At 40.5% G+C, this 24,188-nt stretch overlaps 1 protein-coding gene across 5 annotated transcripts in view; it reads left to right on the top strand.

Moving 5' to 3' along the window:
- Positions 1–24,188, top strand: part of LOC134355512 (copine-8-like) — a 674,862-nt gene that overhangs the window by 97,617 nt on the left and 553,057 nt on the right. For all 5 annotated transcript variants that reach the window (XR_010020101.1, XM_063065493.1, XM_063065495.1 and 2 more), the window contains one exon: positions 8,888–8,934. Coding sequence is in view for 4 of the 5 variants with exons in the window: in XM_063065493.1 (XP_062921563.1) it covers positions 8,888–8,934 (47 nt within the window). In the remaining variant the exon portion in view is untranslated. The remainder of the gene's footprint in view (positions 1–8,887; positions 8,935–24,188) is intronic.

The following is a 24,188-nucleotide window of genomic DNA, read 5'->3' as shown; positions in this document are numbered from 1 at the left end:
GCACTGGAGTTCTGGATTGAGCCTGGGTCACTGGAACTGTGAGGCAGCATCTTTGCTAACTGCAGTACTAATGGAGGGAAGAAAAAGGACTGAAGTTATGTGACCTGATTTTTGTTTTGTCCGTAAAATTCTTTATGCTGCCAAGAAATTACACAACTCTAAATTGTTTGCAAACGTACAAATTTTATTTAGCACATAAACAGCTTAAAACATTTTATTGATCCTATCAAGTTGTACAAAAGAAAACCTCTAGAGAGTAACTCAGTGGGTCAGGCAGCATCTGTGGAGAGAAGTGGATGGTTGAGCTGTCAGGTTGAGACAGTTTATTTGGACTGAGAGATAGAGGTGTGATAACCAGGTGGAGCAAGAGCTGGCAAGTGGTATACAGAGAAGGGAAGAGTGAAAATAGAAGACAGGCAATAGAAGGTGAGGAGCAGGGTCAGTGTAGGAGGAACTAGGTTGATTAGGAGGAGAGAGCAAAGAGAAAAAAACATAATCTACTTGTCTTTCCTATCAGATACAATTATCTGCAGCCATTTAGTTGCTTCCATCCTCTGTCTTTGCCTCACTTCCCACCCTCTGTTTCCACTCTTCCTGCCGTGGTTGGATGCACCTCTCACTCGCCAGCTGTTACTGCACCTCTTCCCCTCATATCATTGTATTAACTATCAGCCCAGGTGAAGAATCTCAACAGGACACACTATTGTCCATTTTCCTGCACAGATGCTGCCTGAGCTGCTGAGTTCCTCCTGCAATGTTTTGCTCCATATTCCAGCATCTGCAGTTTCTTGTGTCCCCTAGCAAGCTGAGATTGATTTCCTCAGTGTGAGATTGCATTTATTCTTAATTTACAGTTGTGATGTCCAGATTTGTAGCTGGTAAGCTCTTTATAGATGACATGACATTATTGTTTATGATGATTATAAATTGATTGAGGCACAAATGTGAATTGAAAGAAGTTCATTATACGGCTGCATCAAAGAAGAAGGTTTAAATTTATAACAGAAAATACCAGAAACAAACAGCAGCTAAGGCATGCTCAGAGAACAGTGCTAACATTTACGATATTCTGAATATACTGATTAAACGATGGCCCAATTAACCAGAATCCGCTGTACGAGTATTGCAGACACTGCCAATTGATTATTGACAATTCTGTCTTGACAAAGAATTCAATCCCATTTCTGTTGTGATGGTAGCAAAGAAGAGGCTATTCAGCCAACTCTGTCAATTAAATTTTGGGAATTCTGAGGATGTCAGTAACTGTGTTCCCAATTAATACCTTTGTTCCCAAGTCACCCAAAGTCATAATTTTCTGTCAACTTTCTGTTGGTAAAATATTTTTCAATGTCTTTATTATCTCTAGACTTGATTATTACAGTGTTGTCTGTAGGTCTTCCAGGATTTGATCTTCCAGTTTAGCTTATCCAGAATCCAATTGCCTTTATTTCGCCTTACTCTAAGTCTTCTGCGCACTACCTTACTTTGGTTCCATTCTTGCAATACCTCAATTGAAAATTCTTTACCTTGATTTAAAGAACTTATTTGACCTCTACCATTATAATACCTTAGAATTCAAATTAATGCTAGATTTGTCTAGGTTTTGGAATTCCCTTTGTTCCATTTGATCCTACCTCTCTGGCTGAGGTTTAGTTATAGACAATAGACAATAGACAATAGGTGCAGGAGTAGGCCAATCAGCCCTTCGAGCCAGTGCCGCCATTCACTGTGATCATGGCTGATCATCCACAATCAGTATCCAGTTCCTGCCTTATCCCCATAACCTTTGATTCCACTATCTTTAAGAGCTCTATCCATCTCTTTTTTGAAAGCATCCAGAGACTTGGCCTCCACAGCCTTCTGGGGCAGAGCATTCCATATATACCACTCTCTGGGTGAAAAAGTTTTTCCTCAACTCCGTTCTAAATGGCCGACCCCTAATTCTTAAACTGTGGCCTCTGGTTCTGGACTCACCCATCAGCGGGAACATGCTTCCTGCCTGCAGCGTGTCCAATCCCTTAATAATCTTACATGTATCAATAAGATCCCCTCTCAGCCTTCTAAATTCCAGAGTATACAAGCCCAGTCTCTCCAATCTTTCGACATATGACAGTCCAGCCATCTCAGGAATTAACCTTGTGAACCTATGCTGCATTCCCTCAATAGCAAGAATGTCCTTCCTCAAATTTGGAGACCAAAACTGCACACAGCATTCCAGGTGTGGTCTCACCAGGGCCCTGTACAGCTGCAGAAGGACCTCTTTACTCTTATGCTCAATTCCCCTTGTTATGAAGGCCAGCATGCCATTAGCTTTCTTCACTGCCTGCTGTACTTGCATGCATGCTTTCAGTGACTGATGTACAAGAACACTTAGATCTCGTTGTGGCTTCCCCTTTTCTTAACTTGATTCCATTTAGATAATAATCTGCCTTCCCATTCTTACCACCAAAGTGGATAATCTCACATTTATCTACATTAAACTGCATCTGCCATGCACCACTCACCTAGCCTGTCCAAGTCACCCTGAATTCTCATAACATCCTCCTCACATTTCACACTGCCTCCCAGCTTTGCGTCATGGACAAATTTGCTAATGTTACTTTTAATTCCCTCATCTAAATCATTAATATATTTTGTAAACAGCTGTGGTCCCAGCACTGAACCCTGCGGTACCCCACTGGTCACCGCCTGCCATTCCGAAAGGGACCCGTTAATCACTACTCTTTGTTTTCTGTCAGCCAGCCAATTTTCAATCCGTGTCAGTATTCTGCCCCCAATACCATGTGCCCTAATTTTGCCCACTAATCTCCTATGTGGGACTTTATCAAAGGCTTTCTGAAAATCCAGGTACACTACATCCACTGGCTCTCCCTTGTCCATTTTCATAGTTACATCCTCAAAAAATTCCAGAAGATTAGTCAAGCACGATTTCCCCTTCGTAAATCCATGCTGACTCGGACCGATCCTGTTACTACTATCCAGATGTGTCGTAATTTCATCTTTTATAATTGACTCCAGCATCTTCTCACCACCGACGTCAGGCTAACCGGTCTATAATTCCTTGTTTTCTCTCTTCCTCCCTTCTTGAAGAGAGGGACAACATTAGCCACCCTCCAATCCACAGGAACTGATCCTGAATCTATTGAACATTGGACAATGATTACCAATGCATCCACGATTTCTAAAGCCACCTCCTTAAGTACCCTGGGATGCAAACCATCAGGTCCCAGGGACTTATCAGCCTTCAGACCCAACAGCCTATCCAACACCATTTCCTGCCTAATATAAATTTCCTCCAATTCGTCCATTACCCTAAGCAACACTCACGACATGCTGGAGGAACTCAGCAGGTCGGGCAGCATCCGTGGAAAAGATCGGTCGACATTTTGGGCCAGAACCCTTCGTCAGGAGTGTAGGGGCAAGGGGCAGAGGCCCGACCTGCTGAGTTCCTCCAGCGTGATGTGAGTGTTGCTTTGACCCCAGCATCTGCAGATTATTTTGTGTTTACGATCCATTACCGTAGGTCTTTTGGCCACTATTACATCTGGGAGATTGTTTGTGTCTTCCCTAGTGAAGACAGATCCAAAGTACCTGTTCAGCTCGTCTGCCATTTCCTTGTTCCCCATAATAAATTCACCCGCTTCTGTCTTCAAGGGCCCAGTTTTGGTCTTAACTATTTTTTTACTTTTCACATACCTAAAGAAGCTTTCACTATCCTCCTTTATATTCTTGGCTAGATTACCTTCGTACCTCATTTTTTGTCCATGTATTGCCTTTTTAGTTACCTTCTGTTGCTCTTTAAATGTTTCCCAATCCTCCGGCTTCGCACTCGTCTTTGCTATGTTATACTTCTTCTCTTTTATTTTTATACTGTCCATTGCTTCCCTTGTCAGCCACGGCTCCCCTTGCTCCCCTTAGGATCTTTCTTCCTCTTTGGAACGAACTGATCCTGCACTTTCCGCATTATTCCCAGAAACACTTGCCATTGCTGTTCCACTGTCATCCCTGCTAGGGTATTGTTCCATTGAACTTTGGCCAGCTCCTCCCTCATAGCACCATAGTTCCCTTTGTTCAACTGTAATACTGACACTTCCGAGTTTCCCTTCTCCCTCTCAAATTGTAGATTAAAACTTGTCATGTACAATTGGGTTATTTGTCGTAAAATTCCCTTTGTTAACCCACCTGTGTATTATCAAGGGGTGGTTGTATAAAGTGTAATGTAGATACAAATTGTTTCTGAAATCACTAATCCTACCCTTTTCTCACCACCCCTTATTATTTGTCAGATGAGAATCCATAATACTTTTAAATACTTTTGTTGGTTCCCATCTAGAGTTGTCTGTGGCAATCTACTCTCCTATGGCAATAATCTACTATGGCAAGCTTTCTTAATCCTTTGAATTAAGTATGAATTTGGCTGAAATGTCACAGGGGCACATCTGATCACTGCTTTTTGTATACTTACTGATTTTCATTTCCATTAACCATATTGCCAATGTTGAAATTCTGAACATCCAGAATATCATAGTTATTAATATTCTGATATCCACTTTATCCATCTTGCATGATTTTCAATTTTACAGTGTTTAAAAAAATTGGTTTAGTTCTCATTTTAAGATCATATTTGTTAATCTCTGGGAAGTTCAATATAATAAAACATATCTTAATCTTTGTGAAATATTCACAGCTTAAAATCCCATGATTACCAGAAACTGTCAGTTACTGATACTCTTTTTGTCATGTTGAAGAAGTGACTGATTAAGATAGAAGGAAATTTATTTAGCAATTTAAACCTGAAGTAATTCAAATGGAGGCAGCACCTTAGTGCTCTAATACCATTAACGAACTCTGGAATGTATGTTACTCCCTATTAATGTCACATCTTGTTCAATGATTTATGTTTGGAAATAGATCTGGTTTTCACAGATCTTATTCATTTAATCCTCAGATCTAATCATTTCCACACAACCCATTTCGGCAATGTCTCTGATCCCTGACAACTACAAACAGAAATTTAAATTTCAGGCCATTACTTATACAATTTAAGTAATGGCTCTGAAGATCACTCACTCTTTTGTTTGCTATATTACATAATTGTAACACGACCTACCCTTTGATTAGTTAGCACAGGAAGGCCAAAGCTTTGTAATACATTTCCCCTCAGTTCAAAGTGCTCATAATCTCAGCAGCTAAAACTGAGTGGGGAGGAAGTGCTAAAACTTGCTTGGGTAGATCGCTTTTCAAATACTGGGCTCAATGAACAATATGTATGCACAAATATTTTTATGCCCTTATGCTAGTTTGCTAATGTGACACTTAATTTAGCTAATTTAGCTAGAAGAAAGCAGAGAGATATTGATAGGATGCAGAAGTGGGCTGAGAAGTGGCAGATGGAGTTCAACCCGGAGAAGTGTGAGGTGGTACAGTTTGGAAGGACAAATTCCAAGGCAGAGTACAAAGTAAGTGGAAGGATACTTGGTAGTGTGGAGGAGCAGAAAGATCTAGGGGTACATGTCCACAGATCACTGAAAGTTGCCTCACAGGTAGATAGGGTAGTTAGGAAAGCTTATGGGGTGTTGGCTTTCATAAGTCGAGGGATAGAGTTTAAGAGGCGCGATGTAATGATGCAGCTCTATAAAATTCTGGTTAGACCACACTTGGAGAACTGTGTCCAGTTCTGGTCGCCTCACTATAGGAAGGATGTGGAAGCATTGGAAAGGGAACAGAGGAGATTTACCAGGATGCTGCCTGGTTTAGAAAGTATGCATTATGATCAGAGATTAAGGTAGCTAGGGCTTTACTCTTTGGAGAGAAGGAAGATGAGAGGAGACATGATAGAGGTGTACAAGATATTAAGAGGAATAGATAGAGTGGATAGCCAGCGCCTCTTCCTCAGGGCACCACTGCTCAATACAAGAGGACATGGCTCTAAGGTAAGGGGTGGGAAGTTCAAAGGGGACATTAGAGGAAGGTTTTTTACTCAGAGAGTGGTTGGTGCATGGAATGCACTGCCTGAGTCAATGGTGGAGGTAGATACACTAGTGAAGTTTAAGAGACTATTAGACAGGTATATGGAGAAATTTAAGGTGGGAGGTTATATGGGAGGCAGGGTTTGAGGGTCGGCACAACATTGTGGGCCAAAGGGCCTGTAATGTGCTGTACAATTCTATGTTCTATTTTGAATATATGTTTATTTATTTATTTGGTGATACAGTGCAGTACCTGCCTTTCCATCCCGATGAGATTACACTGCCTGATTCCACCCATGTGACCAATTAACCTACTAATCCGCATGTGTCTGGGTTGAGCAAGGAACCTGGTGTAGCTGAAGGAAGCCCCTGGGGAGAACATATGAACTCCTTACAGACAGCGTTGGGAACCAAACCCAGCTTGCTGGCACTGTAAAGCATAACACTAAGTTCTACACAACCATGCCACCCCCAATGTCGAGCAATTGCAGTTCTATGCCAAGGTTTTAGGCACCCGAGATTTTTCATATTGATGTTGTTTTCAGGTGTTTATTTTTTGTCTTCTGCATTAGCATGCCAGTAGAAAAGAAAGCATTTTAGATTTTCAAACATTTATTTTCCAAAAAAAATTAAATGTTACAGAGAAATGTTTGTATTCATTTTAAGAAAGAAATTTTAAATAATTACCACTTTTCAAGTAAAACCTTGATTATTTTGTAGGTCTTTAACCCAGTGCATGATTAAACAAAGATAACAAACAGGATGCTAATGATCCATGCCATAATGTGTTGAATGTACTAAACTGGTTAACTGAAACAGAAATGGGTGTAGAAGGAATCAAATTGGGCAAAGGACAACCGAACCAAAAGGTGAGGGTGTGGCAGACACGACAAGTTAACTTTCAAATAATCAATTCTTACACCATGGCAAGAGTGAGCATAGCAACAAGGTGCAAGGTAGTCATCCTGCATCAGCAGGGTCCCTCCCAAGCAGAAATTTCATGGCAGACAAGAATTTTAAGATGTGAAGTCCAAGCTCTTCTAAAGATGCACAAAGAAATGAGCAAGGTTGAGGACCAGAAACACAGTGGTCAGCCACAGTAACTGAATGCAGCAGATGAGAGATACCAAAAACTGAGTCCCTACTAAATCAGAAGAAGTCCAGCACTGCTATCCGCTCCAAACTCACAGAGACCACTTAAACCCAAGTACACTCCTCTACAGTCCGGAGAAGTCTTGCCAGAGTAGTCTTCATGCAAGAGTGGCTGCCAAAAAGCCACTCCTCCGTAGTGGAAGCAAAGCCAAGGGACTACGCACAAAAACACAAGGACTGCTAAACAGTGGCAGCAAGTGCTCAGGACTGACAAGCCAAAATTTGACAACTTTGGCTCATATGGGAGGCGTCCTGTCCGTTGAAAAGCTGGAGTGTGCTACATGGCTGAGTGAACAGTGAAACTCAGTGCACGTTTCCTGCAGGTCTGGGATTGCATTTCTGCGAATGGAATTGATGATCTGGTCAGAATTAATGGAATCTTCAATACTGAGAAGTACAAGCAGATTCTCAACCATCACATAATACCCTCAGAGAGGCGTCTGATCAGTCCCAACTTGATTCTGCAGCAGGATAATAACCAATGTCATAAAGAAAAGAATAACAAGGAGTTCTTCAACAGATGGTATGGCCTTCACGAGGCCCTGATCTCATCATCATCAAGGCAGTCTGGGATTACCTGGAAAGACAGGAGTAAGTGAGACAGCCAAAGTCTGCAGGAAAAAGACTGGCAAGTTCTTCAAGATGCTTGGAACAACCTACCAGCTGATTTTCTTATAAGACTGCATGATGGTGTACCTTAGAAAATCGATGCATTTTTAAATCAAATATTGGTGGTTATATCAAATATTGATTTGATTTAGCTTTTAATGTTTACTGCTCTTTATCATTTTTTCCTGAAATTTAGAAACTTACGTTATTTTGAAAGCATCTTTGCTTTATAGATTTTTTTTTACATGTGCCTAAGACTTTTGCACAGTACTGTGAATACTAATATTTTGTGAGTTCCCAGGTATGAAGGATTCTGGTTCCAGAATTCTGATTCTGAACGTTCACCTGAGTGAGAACCTCATCATTGAGGTGTCTTTCCAATTAAGCTGTTTCAATAGGTCTGAAAGTGAGTTGATCTCGACAGGGATCTAGGTTTTGGTCACTATCCCCTGAACACCAAGAGACCCCAATTAACTAAGGTGAAATTGATGGAAGTCCTTTGGCTTCTCCTAGAGCCCAATCAGCTTTAAAGCCTTTACTTTTCTATGTCCTGCCTGAGGAATGTAGCGTATTTTTCAAAGTTCAAAGTAGGTTTATTGTCAAAGCATATGTATGTCGCCATATACAACCCTGAGATTCATTTTCTTATGGGCATACCCAATAAATCTATAGGATAATAACCAACTTGGATGTTCAACCAGAGGGTAGAAGACAACAAACTGCACAAATGAAAAAAGAAGAAATAATAATAAATAAATAAGCAACAAGTATCAAAAAACATGAGATGAAGAGTCCTTGAAAGTGAGTCAATTGGTTAGGGAAATGTTTCATTGATTTGGCAAGTGGAGTGAAGTTCTCCCCCTTTGGTTCAAGAGCCTAGTGTTTGAGGAGTAATAACTGTTGCTGAACCTAGTAGTGAGAGCCCTGAGGCCCCTGTACCACCTTCTTGATGGCAGCAGCAAGAAGAAAGCATGTCCTGGATGTTGGGGGATCAATCTGGATAGTGGCTAATGTCGTAAAGGGCATGCAAGTTAAGCTTAAGACATTGTCTCTGCAATGATGTTTGAAGAAAAATTTTGATTGCAGACTATTAAAATAGCCTCTATTCCGTTGTGCTGTTTTGCCTTTTGTGACTAAATGCCTCTTTTCTTCCGCAGTATGTGTTCTGTATGTGCAAGGGATTGAGACCATACAGTGGAGGGAGGTGAGTAGGAGCTTGCAATTTCTATTAAAGTATTTGTTGAGTTAAAATTAGATTGTATCCCAGTTTTCTTTTTGCCTTTGGACAATTTTTATTATGCTTGCTTAGCTTTGTAATTCCTCCATTGAAACATAGCTCAAGTATCTGCATTATATTTCCAGTAATTGAATAACAGCCAAAAGCTATAAACAAGATCATTAAATTCATATTCACTTCCAAGGCCACTGTAACCATTGGAACAGCTTAGTAAATTAATACAATTGAATACTGGACCTGGTATTCTGAGGTGATTGTCCATCCAAGTACTGACTGGGTTTGAGTTGGTGTGGCTTCTGAAATGCAGCATTTCCAGATTAATAGCAACTATACCACAAAACGTCAAGATAGATTGAGCAAAAGTGAAAGATATTCCCAATGAAATGTCAAGTTCCTAACATTTCATGTCCTGATACAGAGTTTTGACTAAAACATCAACAGTTCATTTCCCCCACGGATGCTGCTTGACCTCCTGAGTTCCCTCCAGCAAATTGTTTGTTGCTGCAGATTCCAGCATTTGCAGTCTCTTGAGTTTTCCTTACATAAACCAAGAGAATAACTGAAGCTGTAGCAATTCTCACTGTTGTAGCTTATCGATTCATAATTAAAACGTGGTTTTGCATTAAAAATTATTATATGCCACAATACATGAAGAGCTGACAGAAGTCTTTGAAGCACAGATGAAAAAGTAAACAACAATATTTATCAAATTTTTTTTAAAAAAGTCTTTAAAAAAAGGAATAACTAATGAAAGATGAAGTTCATGTGGGAGTAAAATTATTATTTCTAGAGGCATAAAGTTGACAGGGCAATGAATAAGTGCGAATGATGGAACAGTTCGAACAATGCTGAGAAAGCAAGAAACTAAAAGAACAAGAAGTCTTGCCATCTGCTGTGCATAAGAAATTAGTTGCTCCTATTAAAGACACTGTCTTAGATATGGTATTCTCTTCAGCGTAAGCAACTGACACATAAGTTACTAGTTCTATGGCTAAGTAGAAAATAAGTCTGAAATTCATTTTGTTCTAGTTCTAGCTTTCTCAAAGTTTAGGACACTAAATATCTGTTTTTTCATATTCTAATGGGTCACACATCACATTACTTCCACAAGTTGTAACCTTGCTTTAGTTGCTGTCTCATTGCCCACCAGTTTAACACCGAAATCAAATGTTTCTCTGCAAGTGCTTGACATTTACTGACTATATAAGAACATTTTATTAAAGTATACCAAACACCAGGTGACCAGTAAGTCCCACCAAACCTGCAAGTTTGGCGTTTTCTTTTTAGGGATGATCCAGGAGATGGATCTAAAAAGTATACTCACTGCAGCAGCCATTTCTCAAATGGAAGTGCATCCAAGTGTGTTTTCATATGTGTACTTACAAATTTAAAATGGGTGTTTGTTAATAGAATCTGAGAGAAAACCACGTGTTTTTATTACTTTCCTCACTATTGAGTTTTAGATTTCACCTCATTTCATCATCATTCCTGTACATAGGTAACAGCATTTTTAAATCCATTGAAATTGCAAAGCTTCTTCAATTGTACATACCACTAACAAGAATTAAGGCAAAAGGAAGAATTTCTTTTTCTGTGCTATGACAACAGATATGTTTGTGCTTTGAGAGTCCAATCATTTCTTTCCTCTGCCTTGAAAGGAATATCCTCATCCTTGAAATATATAGTTATGGACAGGTGCTTGGGTGGGAGACAGGTGAATGGACAGATTTATAAGATTAAATAGATATATAATTATTGTAAAGCAATCTGTGCCCTTGCAGTGTGTATCTACACAGCTATGCAGTGAGTTATACAACTTCTCAAAAATCACCCAGGTTAGAAGCTTTCTTCAGGATTTTTAATGGTAATTCTTACTTGTGAAAAGATATTGCTGTTTCAAAGACAAATAAAGAGAGGATGATAAACGTCCTTCCACCATGTGTTTCAAATTGAATCAAAATTAATCTGCTCAAGAAATCATATATGAAAAAAACTTGCATACAGGAAATGATGTTCATACAAAATTAATTGTGCCCACAGAGGCCAGAACACTCCCTGTCTGGCATGTCAAACTGCACTACTGAAACTAATAGTCAAGTGATCACTTTATAAAGTCTTTGATTGAAGAAGGCTAATCTCAGAGACTGGCCTTTAAAACAACTGTTCTCTCTTTTCAAAAGTATTGGCCTTGATGACATTCTTGCTCATGGAAATATCTAATGAGCAGAGAGGTGATATGGTGCTTACTCAGTATGATCATTGGGTGAGTTACCCTAAAGTGAGTTGTGCCTTCCTAACACATCCTCCAAATTGTGGTAGCCCATCAGATTCAAGAAACGGATAGAGTTTACTCAGGGGACTTTGTTTAGGGAGAGGTTCCTACTTTGTGACGCACTGCAGTTCCTCTGCATAAACCAGTCTTTGAACAACAAGAAAGATTCTAACCTTTGCTGATTCTGCTGTTCTGTTGCTTTGTCTACTCCTATAAAGGAATGAGAAATATGTGAGAGTCAAGCAATTGCTCTGTTAAGTGACTTCCAGCTTGAAAATGCTCAAAGTGTGTACTGACAAGTTGGAGCATGATAAATGAATGATGTTTGTCAGAACTTGATGTATTTCTACATCTGGCTCAGGGTCAGCCTAGTCAGAAGTTTCATGTTGGGGATCAGTAAGACATGTTGGACCAAGTTAACCATGAGGAGAGGGTAAGCTGATTATTTGGAGCCATCTTGTGTCATAATCATCCAGGTTGAGATCAGCAGGAACATAGTTCCATTGACTCTGAGATGTTCGCCTGATACTTTGGATGTTATTATGTACATAAACATAGACTCCCCTTGTTTCATTAAAAATGTAACTGAGCCCAACCCTACTGTCGGTAAAGGACTTGATATAATCTAGCTCTGCGTCGAGCACTTCAGTTAGCATCTCTGCCATTTGTACCGCTAGAACAGCAGCACTGACTTCAAACCTTGATACAGTGAGTTCTGATTAGGGTTTGAGCTTTGCCTTACCCAGGATGAATCTAACTTCACTATATCCAGTAGTACGAACTTCAGCAACAATAGCTTTAGTTGATGCATTGCAGAAGAAGCAGCCCTCTTTCTTTTGAGCTGTAGGTAGCAGAATTGTAACAGTTTTTGGAATCTTCAAACCTTTAAGATTCTGTAGGGAAGAACACCACTGTTGTTACGCTCATGCTTCTCTTTGGGGAGTGGGACATCCCGTCCACAAGTGTTTAAGGTCATCTCTCTTAACATGAAGAGTCACTGGATACTGACTGAAGCAGAGAATCCAAGAGAGTCAAATAGACTATTGATAGTCAATACCATGCCATAATCCAGATAGGATCCTTCAGTATCAGTGACCTGGAAAGTAAGTGTGTCAGTAATGAGGTCGCATTCAAGGCCCAGATTGTGTTGCATAGGAGGGAGGTCCTGCCCAAGATCATAATTCTGTAGACCTTTGGCTATATCTTCAGATGGAATATGTTGCATGACCTCAGCTCTATTGGATGTGATCTTACACAGTTTGAGATTAGCCTGTGCCAAAATGCCTTGCAATGTTTTCAGCCAGCTGACTGGTTTTCCACTAGAAAATGACTTAAGACCATCATCAACACAGAAATGCCTTTATACGTACCCCTGTGCTTCAGTCCCAAATTCCTTCTCTCCCTCAATAGCTGTCCTCTTAAAGGCATGGATTGCCACAACCGGTGCGGGGCAGTTACTAGTCCAAGAACTCTCATACAGTGCTCCAGAATCTCGTTGTCCAGTTGGTGATCATGAAAACACAAGAATCTGAGGCAGCAGCGATGATCCTCTCTCGCTAAGAAGCTGTGAAACGTCTGTTCAGTGTCTACCACCACTGCGATGGATTCCATTCTGAACTGCATGACTGTTATTAAGGTCTGAACACCGCAAGAGCACATTGTTCAGTGATATGCCTTTGAAATTCACACTTGCGTCAAAGTCAGTTTGTATTTCTGCTGAATTTTGGGGGTGGTAAACACCGAAGTTGGACAACTACCAATTTTCTTTGTTGGAATTTAATAGAGTCACAAAGTCAGCATGACTGTCGTTTCTGTAGAGTCTCTCCATGAACTAGACGTAAACATCTTTCACTTCTGGTTTCCTTCTCAATGTGTGACTGAGGGACACGAGTCGACTCTCTTGTTTGGTAGGTGTTGTCATGGAGATCTGAAAAAAAGGGGTGCGACCCAACTGCATGACTTATCTTAGCTAATCTCTTTATTCATGATTCAAAGGAAGACCTCATCTTCGATGGAAGATGCCAGCGGATAATCATCTTCAGTGTTACTGAAGTCCAGCTAGCCTAGATAGGGTTGAGGGGAGGTAAGTACGTCAGGGTGCTCATCTATGTGAAATCATCTCTTTCATACAGATTCTACTCTCTCAGGGTCTGAAATTACTTGGGTGCCTGTTCTCCAGACATTGGTTTTAAATGTGCTGATACTGGGCTGATGAGCACCATGGAGACAGACTTCACCAACTGTGACCAAACCCAGGTCCAGTGCATTGTGCCGACCATTGTGCTGTTCACATACCTTACGTGCATGGATGGTGTCTCTGCCAAGCACCAGGAGAATGTCAGCAGAATAGTCAAGCGGGGGGATCTTGTCAGCAAATGACCACGTGCAGCTTCAAATTTCATCCCCGGTTTTGGGAATATGGCCACCCTCAATGAGAGTTGGCAAGGGCAAACAGAGCAGACTTTCAATTGTCTCCATCGCAAATCCACTGGCTCTTCTTCCAGAACATGTCTTTAGAATGTATGGGGAAACAGAACTTTGGACACTGAATATGTCAAAGAATGTTGAGGCGTTGAGCTCATCTTTAAGTGAAGCATCATGGCCACTCACAATGTTAGGTTTTGCTTTGTAGGAAGTAAGGAAGGATTGAAGTGCATCCGATTCCACCTCCAGCTTCATTCAGAATTTTTCATTTGCTCTTGAGACAGTCCTCCATAACTTGTACCTGGTCTTAACCCTAGGTTACCAGACTCGAATGCCACAGATCTCGCCCTCAGCAGGGTATGAACAACCACTGATTCTCTTTTGTCTATCCTGTCTGTTATCTCTTCAAAGAATTCCAACAGATTTCAGACAAGGAAATCATTCTGGCTTGGCCTAAATTATCATGTACCTTCAAGAACCCTGAGATCTCATCCTTAATAATAGACTCCAACATCTTCCCAACCTCTGAAGTCAGGTTAACTGGCCTAAAAATTCCTTTCTTCCACCTCCCTTCCTTCTTAAAGACTGAAGTGACAATTGCAATTTTCCACTTTCCAGAACCATTTCAGAATCTGGTGATACTTGGAAGATTATTACTAATGCCTCCACAATCTCTTTAGCTACCTCTTTCAGAACCCTGGGATGTAGTCCATCTGGTTCAGGTGACTTTTCAGCTTCCCATGCACCTTCTCCTTACTGATAGCAACTACACTCACTCCTGCCCCCTGACACTCTCAGATGTCTGTCACACTGCTGTTCTCTTAAACAGTGAAGATGGGCACAAAATACCTATTACGTTTGCCCGCCATTTCCAGTGGTCCAATAACCACTCTTGCTTCTCTTTATTTCTTATAAAGTATATCTGAAAAACACTTCTGGTATTTACCCTGATTTTTTTGGCTGGCTTAAATTCATATTTCATCTTTTCTCTCCTTATGGTCTTTATAGTTCCCTTTAGTTGGTTTTTTAAAAGCTTCCCAATCCTTTAACTTCCCATTAATTTTTGCTATATTATAGGCCCTCTCTTTTGCTTTTATTCTCTATTTGACTTCCCTTGTCACCCTCAGATGCCTCATCCTCCCTTTAGATTACCTGTTCATTTTTGGGATTTGTCTATTTGCACCTTCTGAAATGCCCTGCAGAAACTCCAGCCATTGCTGTTTTGCTGTCATTCCTGCTAATGTCCCCTTCCAGTCAGCTATGGCCAGCTCCTCACACATGCCTCTGTAGTTCCCTTTACTCCACTGATATACTGATATACACCCTATCCTCGTTATATGTGTCTTCAGACTATGCGGATTCACAGTTATGTGAGGAACCTATTTCTACCAAGGTCTTGTTATATGTGTCCAAAATTCACAGTTATGCGGGGAACACTGCCTTCCCGCCAATACAAGTCACGTGCGCACTCCTCACAGTCTCGCTGTTGGGATGAGAAGCACCGCTTTCCCGCCAATACAAGTAAGGTGCGCGCACCTACAGTCTCTGTCCCGCCACTCTTACGTTGGTTTTGGCAAGGTGTGGATGCACGATTTTAAATGTTTGTTGGTTTTACCTACGGTGCAGTGATTTTGTGCTTGAAATATTTAATTATGCCTCCTAAGCGTCCAATGTCATGTCTTGGGCTGTCAACTGAGCGGCAGAGAACCACTTTAACACTTGAAAAAAAATTGGAAATTATAAACAGCACAGCATCTACTGCCGGGAACAGAATCTTGCCTTTGAAGTTCTTTCGTTGCTTGACAATGCACCAGCCCATCCTCAACATTTGGAGTGCATTCATCCTAACATAACAGTGCGTTTCCCACCACATAACACCACATCGCTGATTCAACCACTCGACCGGTGTAATCCACATTCAAGGCGTACGTTTTTTTTTACGGCGAACTATCTCTCAGATGCTGCAAGCAACAGATGATTTTGAAAATCCTGGAAGTTTACCAACGGTGAGAGAACGGTGGAAGTCGGAACACAAATGGCGATGGACACGGACCCAAGTTTACAACGGAGTCAGCATTTCAGTCGTTCCCTGCAGTCAATCCTTCTTCCCTACAAGTAAATTTATGCTGAAAATCAAATTCTGCTAATCAAACAACCATCACCACTTTATGCAAATTGCTTTAATCTTTCCGCTTCCGGCAGTTCTATGAGTTCTGTGAGTCTTCCTTCACCCCTTGCTGTGCTTGATATTATCCTGACGACCACAACCGACCACCTTATCTATGTAAAGCTGTCCGACACCACAACAACCACTCATCTCCCGGAGCGAACACACCTGCCACTGTTGGTGAGTACTGTACACCAGAGGCTGTTAACTTTCTATGATTTATTACATTGAATATTACCTTAAATTGATTAAATATAATACAAATGTTGTCTTGTAGTACTGCTTTTGTGTCATACTGGTATAAAAGTGTGAATAAATTACAGATAAAACCTATTTAGGAAGTCCCCTGGAACACATCCCTTTTTTCTCCATTTAAATAATTATTCACATTATGCGATTTCACATTATGTGTCAACTTCGAGGAACGTATCCCTCGCATATAACGAGGATAGGGTGTATCTGACTTTATCTTCACCCTTTCAAACTGCAGGGTGAATTCTATCATATAATGATCACTGCCTCTCAAATCTGATTAATTACACAACACTCAGTCCAGTATTGCCTTTCCTCTAAGTGGGCTCAGCCACAAGCTGCTCTAAAAAAGAACTGTCTCATGGTTATTCTACAAATCCCCTTGTTGGAATCCAGCTCCAACCTAATTTTTCCCATAGCCCTGCATATTGAAATCCTTCATGACTTCTGTAACATTACTCTTATTACATGCTTGTTCTATTTCTCATTGAAATTTATATCCAACGTCTTGGCTGCTGTTCGGCGGCCTGCATGAAACTGCCATCAAGGTCTTTTTACACTTCCAGTTTCTTAACTGTACCCACAATGATCTTTTGATCCTACAACATGACACCTCTTTCTAAGAATTTGGTTTCAGTTTTTACGATCAGAGCCAGCCCACCCCCTCTGCCTATCTGCCAGTTCTTTAAATTTAATATGTATCCTTGGATTTTAAACTCTCTACTATGATCTGATTTCTGCCAGATCTCAGTGATTAGATTAGATTCAACTTTATTGTCATTGTGCCAAGTACAGATACGAAGCCAATGAAATGCAGTTAGCATCTGACCAGAAATGCAAAGAATAGTGTTATTTACAAAATAACTGCAAATAAAAAGTAAGTGCTACAGCACACAAATATAAAAGTACTGAGACAGTACAATATGGGTGCAATACTGCTTAGCACTGTGATGTGAGATTCAGCAGGGTCACAGCCTCAGGGAAGAAGCTCTTCCTGTGCTTGCTGGTGCGGGAGCGGAGGCTCCTGTAGCGCCTACCAGATGGGAGGAGAGTAAGAAGTCCATGATTAGGGTAAGATGCATCCTTGATAATGCTTTTCGCCCTGCCCAGGCAGCATTTATGGTAGATGTTCTCAATGGTGGGCAATTGGGTGCTGATAATCTGCAGGGCAGTTTTTGCCACACGCTGGAGTGTTTTGGGGTCCAATACGGGAGAATTGCCATGCCACACTGAGATGCAGTTGGTGAGTATGCTCTCAGTGGTACAGTGGTAAAAGTCCATCAGTATCCTGGGACAGAGGTGAGCTTTCTTGATGCTCCACAGGAAATAAAGGCTCTGTTGGGCCTTTTTGACCAGGATGGAGGAGTTCAGGAACCAGGTAAGATCCTCGGAAATGTGGATACCAAGGAATGCCCATAGCATCATACTTGCCAATCTCTAACTGCGCTACAAGATTATTTACTTTACTTTGTATACTACATGCATTAAAATATAACTCCTGTGTTCATCACCCTGTTTGATTTTTTCCCATGTTACACCACCTCACCCCACTGACAGGAATTTTGCCCTATCATCTGCCTATCCATCCTCACAACCTCACACTGCATCTACCGGTATACCCATCCTCCGCTCAATCACCCCCTTTTCCCACCCCCTGCAAACTTAGTTTAAACCCTTCCCAACAGTGCTAGCACTCCTGCCTGCAAGGATATTGGTCCCACCTGGTCTCAGGTGTAACTTGTCTTTTTTGTACAGGTCATACCTTTTCCAGAAGAGATCCCAATGATCCAGAAATCTGAAACCCTGCTCCCTGCACCACTTCCTTTTCTTTTTAAATCTTTTTATTAATTTTTCAAAATTATAAACTCAATAACAAAGTTGGTACAAAGAGATTGGAATAATGTTCATCAGCATATATAAAATTAATTTTAAGTAACATAGATATAAATGTCTTCCAAACTCATAATGAAATTAATCATTTAAAAAAGGAAATAAAAAGAAAAAAATATATAAACAAAAAAAACCCCAAAAGAAAAAGAGAAAAAAAAACCCCCAAAAAAAGCAAAACAGGGCTAGACCAACAGCTTGTATCAGACATGTTCAATAATGTTGTTAACTCTGCTCCTCTCATCATATAATTTACGTTTAGAAAAAAGATTCGGAAAGGTCAGATTACATCATATGAAAATGTTGCATAAAAGGTTTCCAAGTTTCTTCAAATTTAACCGAAGGGTCAAAAATATCACATCTAATTTTTCTAAATTTAAACTTAATATGGTTTGAGAAAATCATTGGAATGCCGTTGGAGGATTAGTTTCCCTCCAGTTCAACAAAATAGATCTTCTCGCCATTAAAGTAACAAAAGCTATCATTCGACAGGCTGAAGAAGACAAAGATCTATGTTCTACCATTGGCAATCCAAAGATTGCCGTAATAGGATGGGGTTTTAAATCGAAGCATAGAACTATTGAAATAATATCAAAAATGTCTTTCCGATATTTTTCCAAAAGAGGACAGGACCAAAACATATGAGTTAAAGAAGCCACTTCAGAGTGGCATCTATCACAAGTAGGGTTTATATGGGAATAAAAACGAGCTAGTTTATCTTCGGACATATGAGCTCTGTGTACTACTTTAAATTGTATTAATGTATGTTTAGCACATATAGAAGAAGTACTAACTAATTGAAAAGTTTTTTCCCATTTCTCTATAGGTAGGGAAAGTTGAAGTTCCCTTTCCCATTCATTTTTGATTTTATCAGATATATCTGGCTGTAATTTCATAATTATATGATAAATTATTGCTATTAATCTCTTCTGCAAAGGATTAAAACCTAAAATTTTATCAACCATGCACCACTTCCTCAGCCACTCATTCATCTGTACCATTATCCTATTCCTGCACTATCTAGTATGGTGTATTGGGTTTATTCCTCTGGCTGTGTCCAAGAAACTCATTCATAGTAGGTAACACTCATTTTTAGCAGCTTGCAATTCCAACATCAGTTCTACAATCTCTTGTAGCTTCTGTGGTTCCTTGCATGAGAGCTTTGGAAAATTATTTTCCATTGAAAAGAGATTGTTCAATTGCCTCTGCAGAGTTATAGCATTTCTCCGTCTTCTGCCACAGCATGTAGCTAGATTACTGCTATAACTTTCCCTAACCCTTCTTGCATGTTGCACCAAGCTACGTATGGAGAAGGTCTACATAGCTCTTTGCTAGGTTTGACACTTAGTTTGTCCATGGCATTGCGGAAGCTTGACTTACAGAACAGGTAACTGGCAAACTGGTTGTCGAACACCTTTAATCCTACTGTGACTAGATCACGACAAGCTAGATACCAAGCTGTGGCTTCTGAATTAGGGCATTGTGGAGACTGGTTTGCCAAATGCTGTGTCCTGGGATGGATGGAAGTTCAGTCTGCTCATGTCTGCGTGGATAGGATTGGCATCAGTGGACTGAAGTCTTTGCAGTGGTGGGACTGCTCTTAACCTTGGCTGTCAATACCTGGACTATGGGAAAGGTATGCTGGTTGTGCAGTGTGCACAGCTTTTCCTTGTCGAGCTGGAGCACCATCTTTTATAAGCCAATATGCATTTGGACATCTTTAGTAAGGTGCATTAGCTATTGTGATAGCAATGCATGACTGATTTGGGTTGTAGAGTCACCACTGTTCAAGTCAGCTGCTGCCTCAAATACCTTTGCCTCTGCTGAGGCAGCCTTACTTTTCCTTGAGTACACTTAATGTAGCCTTCATACATGCTCTCTCCATGTCTATACGAACTTTCTCCATTTGCATCTCAACTTTGCACTTTGTATAAACCGCCCTTCTTCTTAGCCTTAAGCTCTAGCACAGAATCGTGTTGCAGCTACGCTAATTGTGGTTTCACTCAAGCATTGTGAAGACAGATTCTGACTTGACTTCCAGGTCTTAATGAGTGATGTTGCTCAGGTCAGAAGCAGCCATTATTGTTTATGAAATGCACACAAATGTCTTTTCACCGTGTACTTCAAGTCAAATCAAAATTTACCAGTCCAGGAAGTTATATATATAAAAAAAGCTTACATACAGGAAGTGATATTCATACAAAATAAACTGTGCATCTAGAGACCAGAACAAGCAAGATATGAAAATTGCAGGATAGCAAAATAAACATAAAAAGTGCAAAAAACAATCATTAGCTTCCATGGAGAAAGAAATGGTTAAAATATCAACTTTTTCTGGCTGTTTGAGGGAATCAAGTAGTGAGACCATGGAAACTGTACAGATTGAAAAGGAGGAGGTGCTTGCTGTCTTGAGGAAAATTAAAGTGGATAAATCCCCGGGACCTGACAGAGTGTTCCCTCGGACCTTGAAGCAGACTAGTGTTGAAATTGTGGGGGCCCTGGCAGAAATATTTAAAATGTCGCTGTCTACGGGTGAAGTGCCGGAGGATTGGAAAGTGGCTCATGTTGTTCCGTTGTTTAAAAAAGGATCGAAAAGTAATCCGGGAAATTATAGGCCGGTGAGTTTAACGTTAGTAGTAGGTAAGTTATTGGAAGGAGTACTAAGAGACAGAATCTACAAGCATTTGGATAGACAGGGGCTTATTAGGGAGAGTCAACATGGCTTTGTGCGTGGTAGGTCATGTTTGACCAATCTGTTGGAGTTTTTCGAGGAGGTTACCAGGAAAGTGGATGAAAGGAAGGCAGTGAATATTGTCTACATGGACTTCAGTAAGGCCTTTGACAAGGTCCTGCATGGGAGGTTAGTTAGGAAAATTCAGTCGCTAGGTATACATGGAGAGGTGGTAAATTGGATTAGACATTGGCTCGATAGAAGAAGCCAGAGAGTGGTGGTAGAGAATTGCTTCTCTGAGTGGAGGCCTGTGACTAGTGGTGTGCCACAGGGATCAGTGCTGTGTCCATTGTTATTTGTCATCTATATCAATGATCTGGATGATAATGTGGTAAATTGGATCAGCAAGTTTGCTGATGATACAAAGATTGGAGGTGTAGTAGACAGTGAGGAAAGTTTTCAGAGCCTGCAGAGGGACTTGAACCAGCTGGGAAAATGGGCTGAAAAATGGCAGATGGAGTTTAATACTGACAAGTGTGAGGTATTGCACGTTGGAAGGACAAACCAAGGTAGAACATACAGGGTTAATGGTAAGGCACTGAGGAGTGCAGTGGAACAGAGGGATCTGGGAATACAGATACAAAATTCCCTAAAAGTGTCGTCACAGGTAGATAGGGTCGTAAAGAGAGCTTTTGCTACATTGGTCTTTATTAATCGAAGTATTGAGTATAAGAGCTGGAATGTTATGATGAGGTTGTATAAGGCATTGGTGAGGCCGAATCTGGAGTATTGTGTTCAGTTTTGGTCACCAAATTACAGGAAGGATATAAATAAGGTTGAAAGAGTGCAGAGAAGGTTTACAAGGATGTTGCCGGGACTTGAGAAACTGAGTTACAGAGAAAGGTTGAATAGGTTAGGACTTTATTCCCTGGTGCGTAGAAGAATGAGGGGAGATTTGATAGAGGTATATAAAATTATGATGGGTATAGATAGAGTGAATGCAAGCAGGCTTTTTCCACTGAGGCAAGGGGAGAAAAAAACCAGAGGACATGGGTTAAGGGTGAGGGGGGAAAAGTTTAAAAGGAACATTAAGGGGGGCTTCTTCACACAGAGAGTGGTGCGAGTATGGAATGAGCTGCCAGACAAGGTGGTAAATGCGGGTTCTTTTTTAATATTTAAGAATAAATTGGACAGATACATGGATGGGAGGTGTATGGAGGGATATGGTCTGTGTGCAGGTCAGTGGGACTAGGCAGAAAATGGTTCGGCACAGCCAAGAAGGGCCAAAGGGCCTGTTTCTGTGCTGTAGTTTCTATGGTTCTATGGTTCTATGGTTCTATGGTTTAATTATACATTTTGATATGCCATCCCACATTTGGTCCCTAAGCTGGTTTGGACTCTGATTATGGATGTCTAAGAATGCAAATGTAAAGAAAAAAACTCTAAAATGGAATTAATATTTCCACTGAAGTCAAATATATTATTGTAAACATTATTATGAGATGAATTTTGATTTTTCTTCAATGTTTAAAATTGTTTCACCTGTAAATTAAGACAGGGCCTCAAGGATATCATTTATGTAGCCAACAGAAATGAATTTCAATAGATTACTAGGATGCAAGTCAACAATTTCCATTTGACATACTGCTACAAATATTGTTTGCAGCAAATTTTACATGTCAATGCCAACCACGTACAACTACAGCTACAGTTGCAGTGTGATTGTTCAATATTTCTATTCCTTTCTCCTCAAGTATTTATGAGACAAAGGAAAATTGCTGCAATTGTTTTCTTCAATGTATCTTTCAAATAATTCAAAGGAATTCTGGCTTTTTATAAATAAAAGATCTCGTACCTTTGACATTTTCTGATGATGGATCACAATGTGTAAATTTCTATATTAGCGCACAGCATACAACGTGACTTCATTATAATTCATTGTAGAATGGGCCTAAACTGTAATTTAGAAGAATGAGAGATAATCTCATTGAAGCATAAAAGGTTCTGAGGAATCTAGACAATATAGGGAAGTTCCAGAAAGAGCTTCATCCCTCCACTACCAGATCCCTGAGCACTTCAGGAACCCATGAACACAACTCCTCATTATTCCTTTTTTAGCTATTAATTTATTTTGGATTACATAGTCCTTGCACTTTTCTGCCCAAACAAGGACCTGGGCCCCCTGCAATTTGCCCATTACCACAATATGTCTATAATGGATGCAGTCTCACTGGCTTTCCACTCAACCTTGGGCCTCCTGGAGAATAGCAATACAGTATCTATGTCAGGATGCTGTTTATTGATAATTGCTTTGCGTTCAACAGCATCATAACCTCAGTACAATCTTCAAAACTGGGTCTCTGTACTGGATCTGAAAGTTCTGCAACTGGATCTCTGAATTCCTCATCACGAGACCACATTCAGTGCGGAAATAACAACTCCTCTTCATTGACAATCAACACTGGCACACCTGAAGGATGCTTGCTTAGCCCATTGCTCTACTTTTTCTACACCCATGAATTTGTGGCTAGGCACAGCTCAAATGCCATCTATAAATTTGCCGATCATACAAGTATTGTTGCCAGAATCTCAGAGGTGTACAAAAGTGATGTAGATCAGCTGGTTGAGTTTTACCATAGCAACAACCTTGCATTCAACGTCTGACCAATGAACTGATTGTGGACATCAAAAGTCGGGGGATGTTGAGGAACAGACACCAGTCCTCATTGAGGGATTAGCAGTGGAAAGGGTGAGCAGTTCCTGGGTGTCAACATCTCTGAAGATCTATCCTGGGCCCAAAATGTTAATACAGTTACAAAGAAGGAAAGGCACAGGCCATACTTCATTCAAAATTTGAGGAGATTGGGTGTGTCATCAAAGACTCCAGCAGATTTCTACAGATGTACCATGGAGAGCATTCTAACTGGTCTCATTACTGTCTGGTGTGGAGGAGCCACTGCACAGGAACAGAAAAAGATCCAGAAGGTTGCAAACTCAGCCAGCTCCATTATGGGCACTAGCCTCCCCACCAATGAAGACATCTTCAAGAGTATATACATAGTGGATTCTAGTTTACTGAGCCTTTGGATAATTGGGTGACCATTTATTTGGGCCAAATCTGAAAGAACAAAAACTATTTGAGAAAATAGATGGTATTTCCTTCATTTATTTGGGATACTGTGCCACTTAGTTCAGGCAGGAAACTGTTGCTGAACAGTTTTTAATTAGCATCAGTCATGGGCACTTGTGTGTGTTGCTATTAGAGTGAACAGATTTTAAATTGCGTGTGTTCGTGTTCAAAAAGCAGTGATTGTTGTCACTGATATTTGGTGAGAAATGGGCAGTAAGATAATTCAGAACTGTTTTGCTCACTGTAGTTTCAAGCATTCAGGGTTGGAGATGCGAGAAATGGTCATGAAACTATTTCTCTTCTTCAACAAGTTAGGAACTACAATGAATTTGAAGGTTGTCGACAATCATCTTGATTGTTACAGTGAAAATGAAGATTTCGAGCAATCGTCAAAAGCATTGTATGAAGGCAGTCCATT

This window comes from Mobula hypostoma, chromosome 13, assembly GCF_963921235.1.
Source record: "Mobula hypostoma chromosome 13, sMobHyp1.1, whole genome shotgun sequence".
Taxonomy (NCBI): Eukaryota; Metazoa; Chordata; class Chondrichthyes; order Myliobatiformes; family Myliobatidae; genus Mobula; species Mobula hypostoma.
Note: the sequence above shows the minus strand (reverse complement) of the source record. Positions and strands in the feature narration are given on the sequence as shown.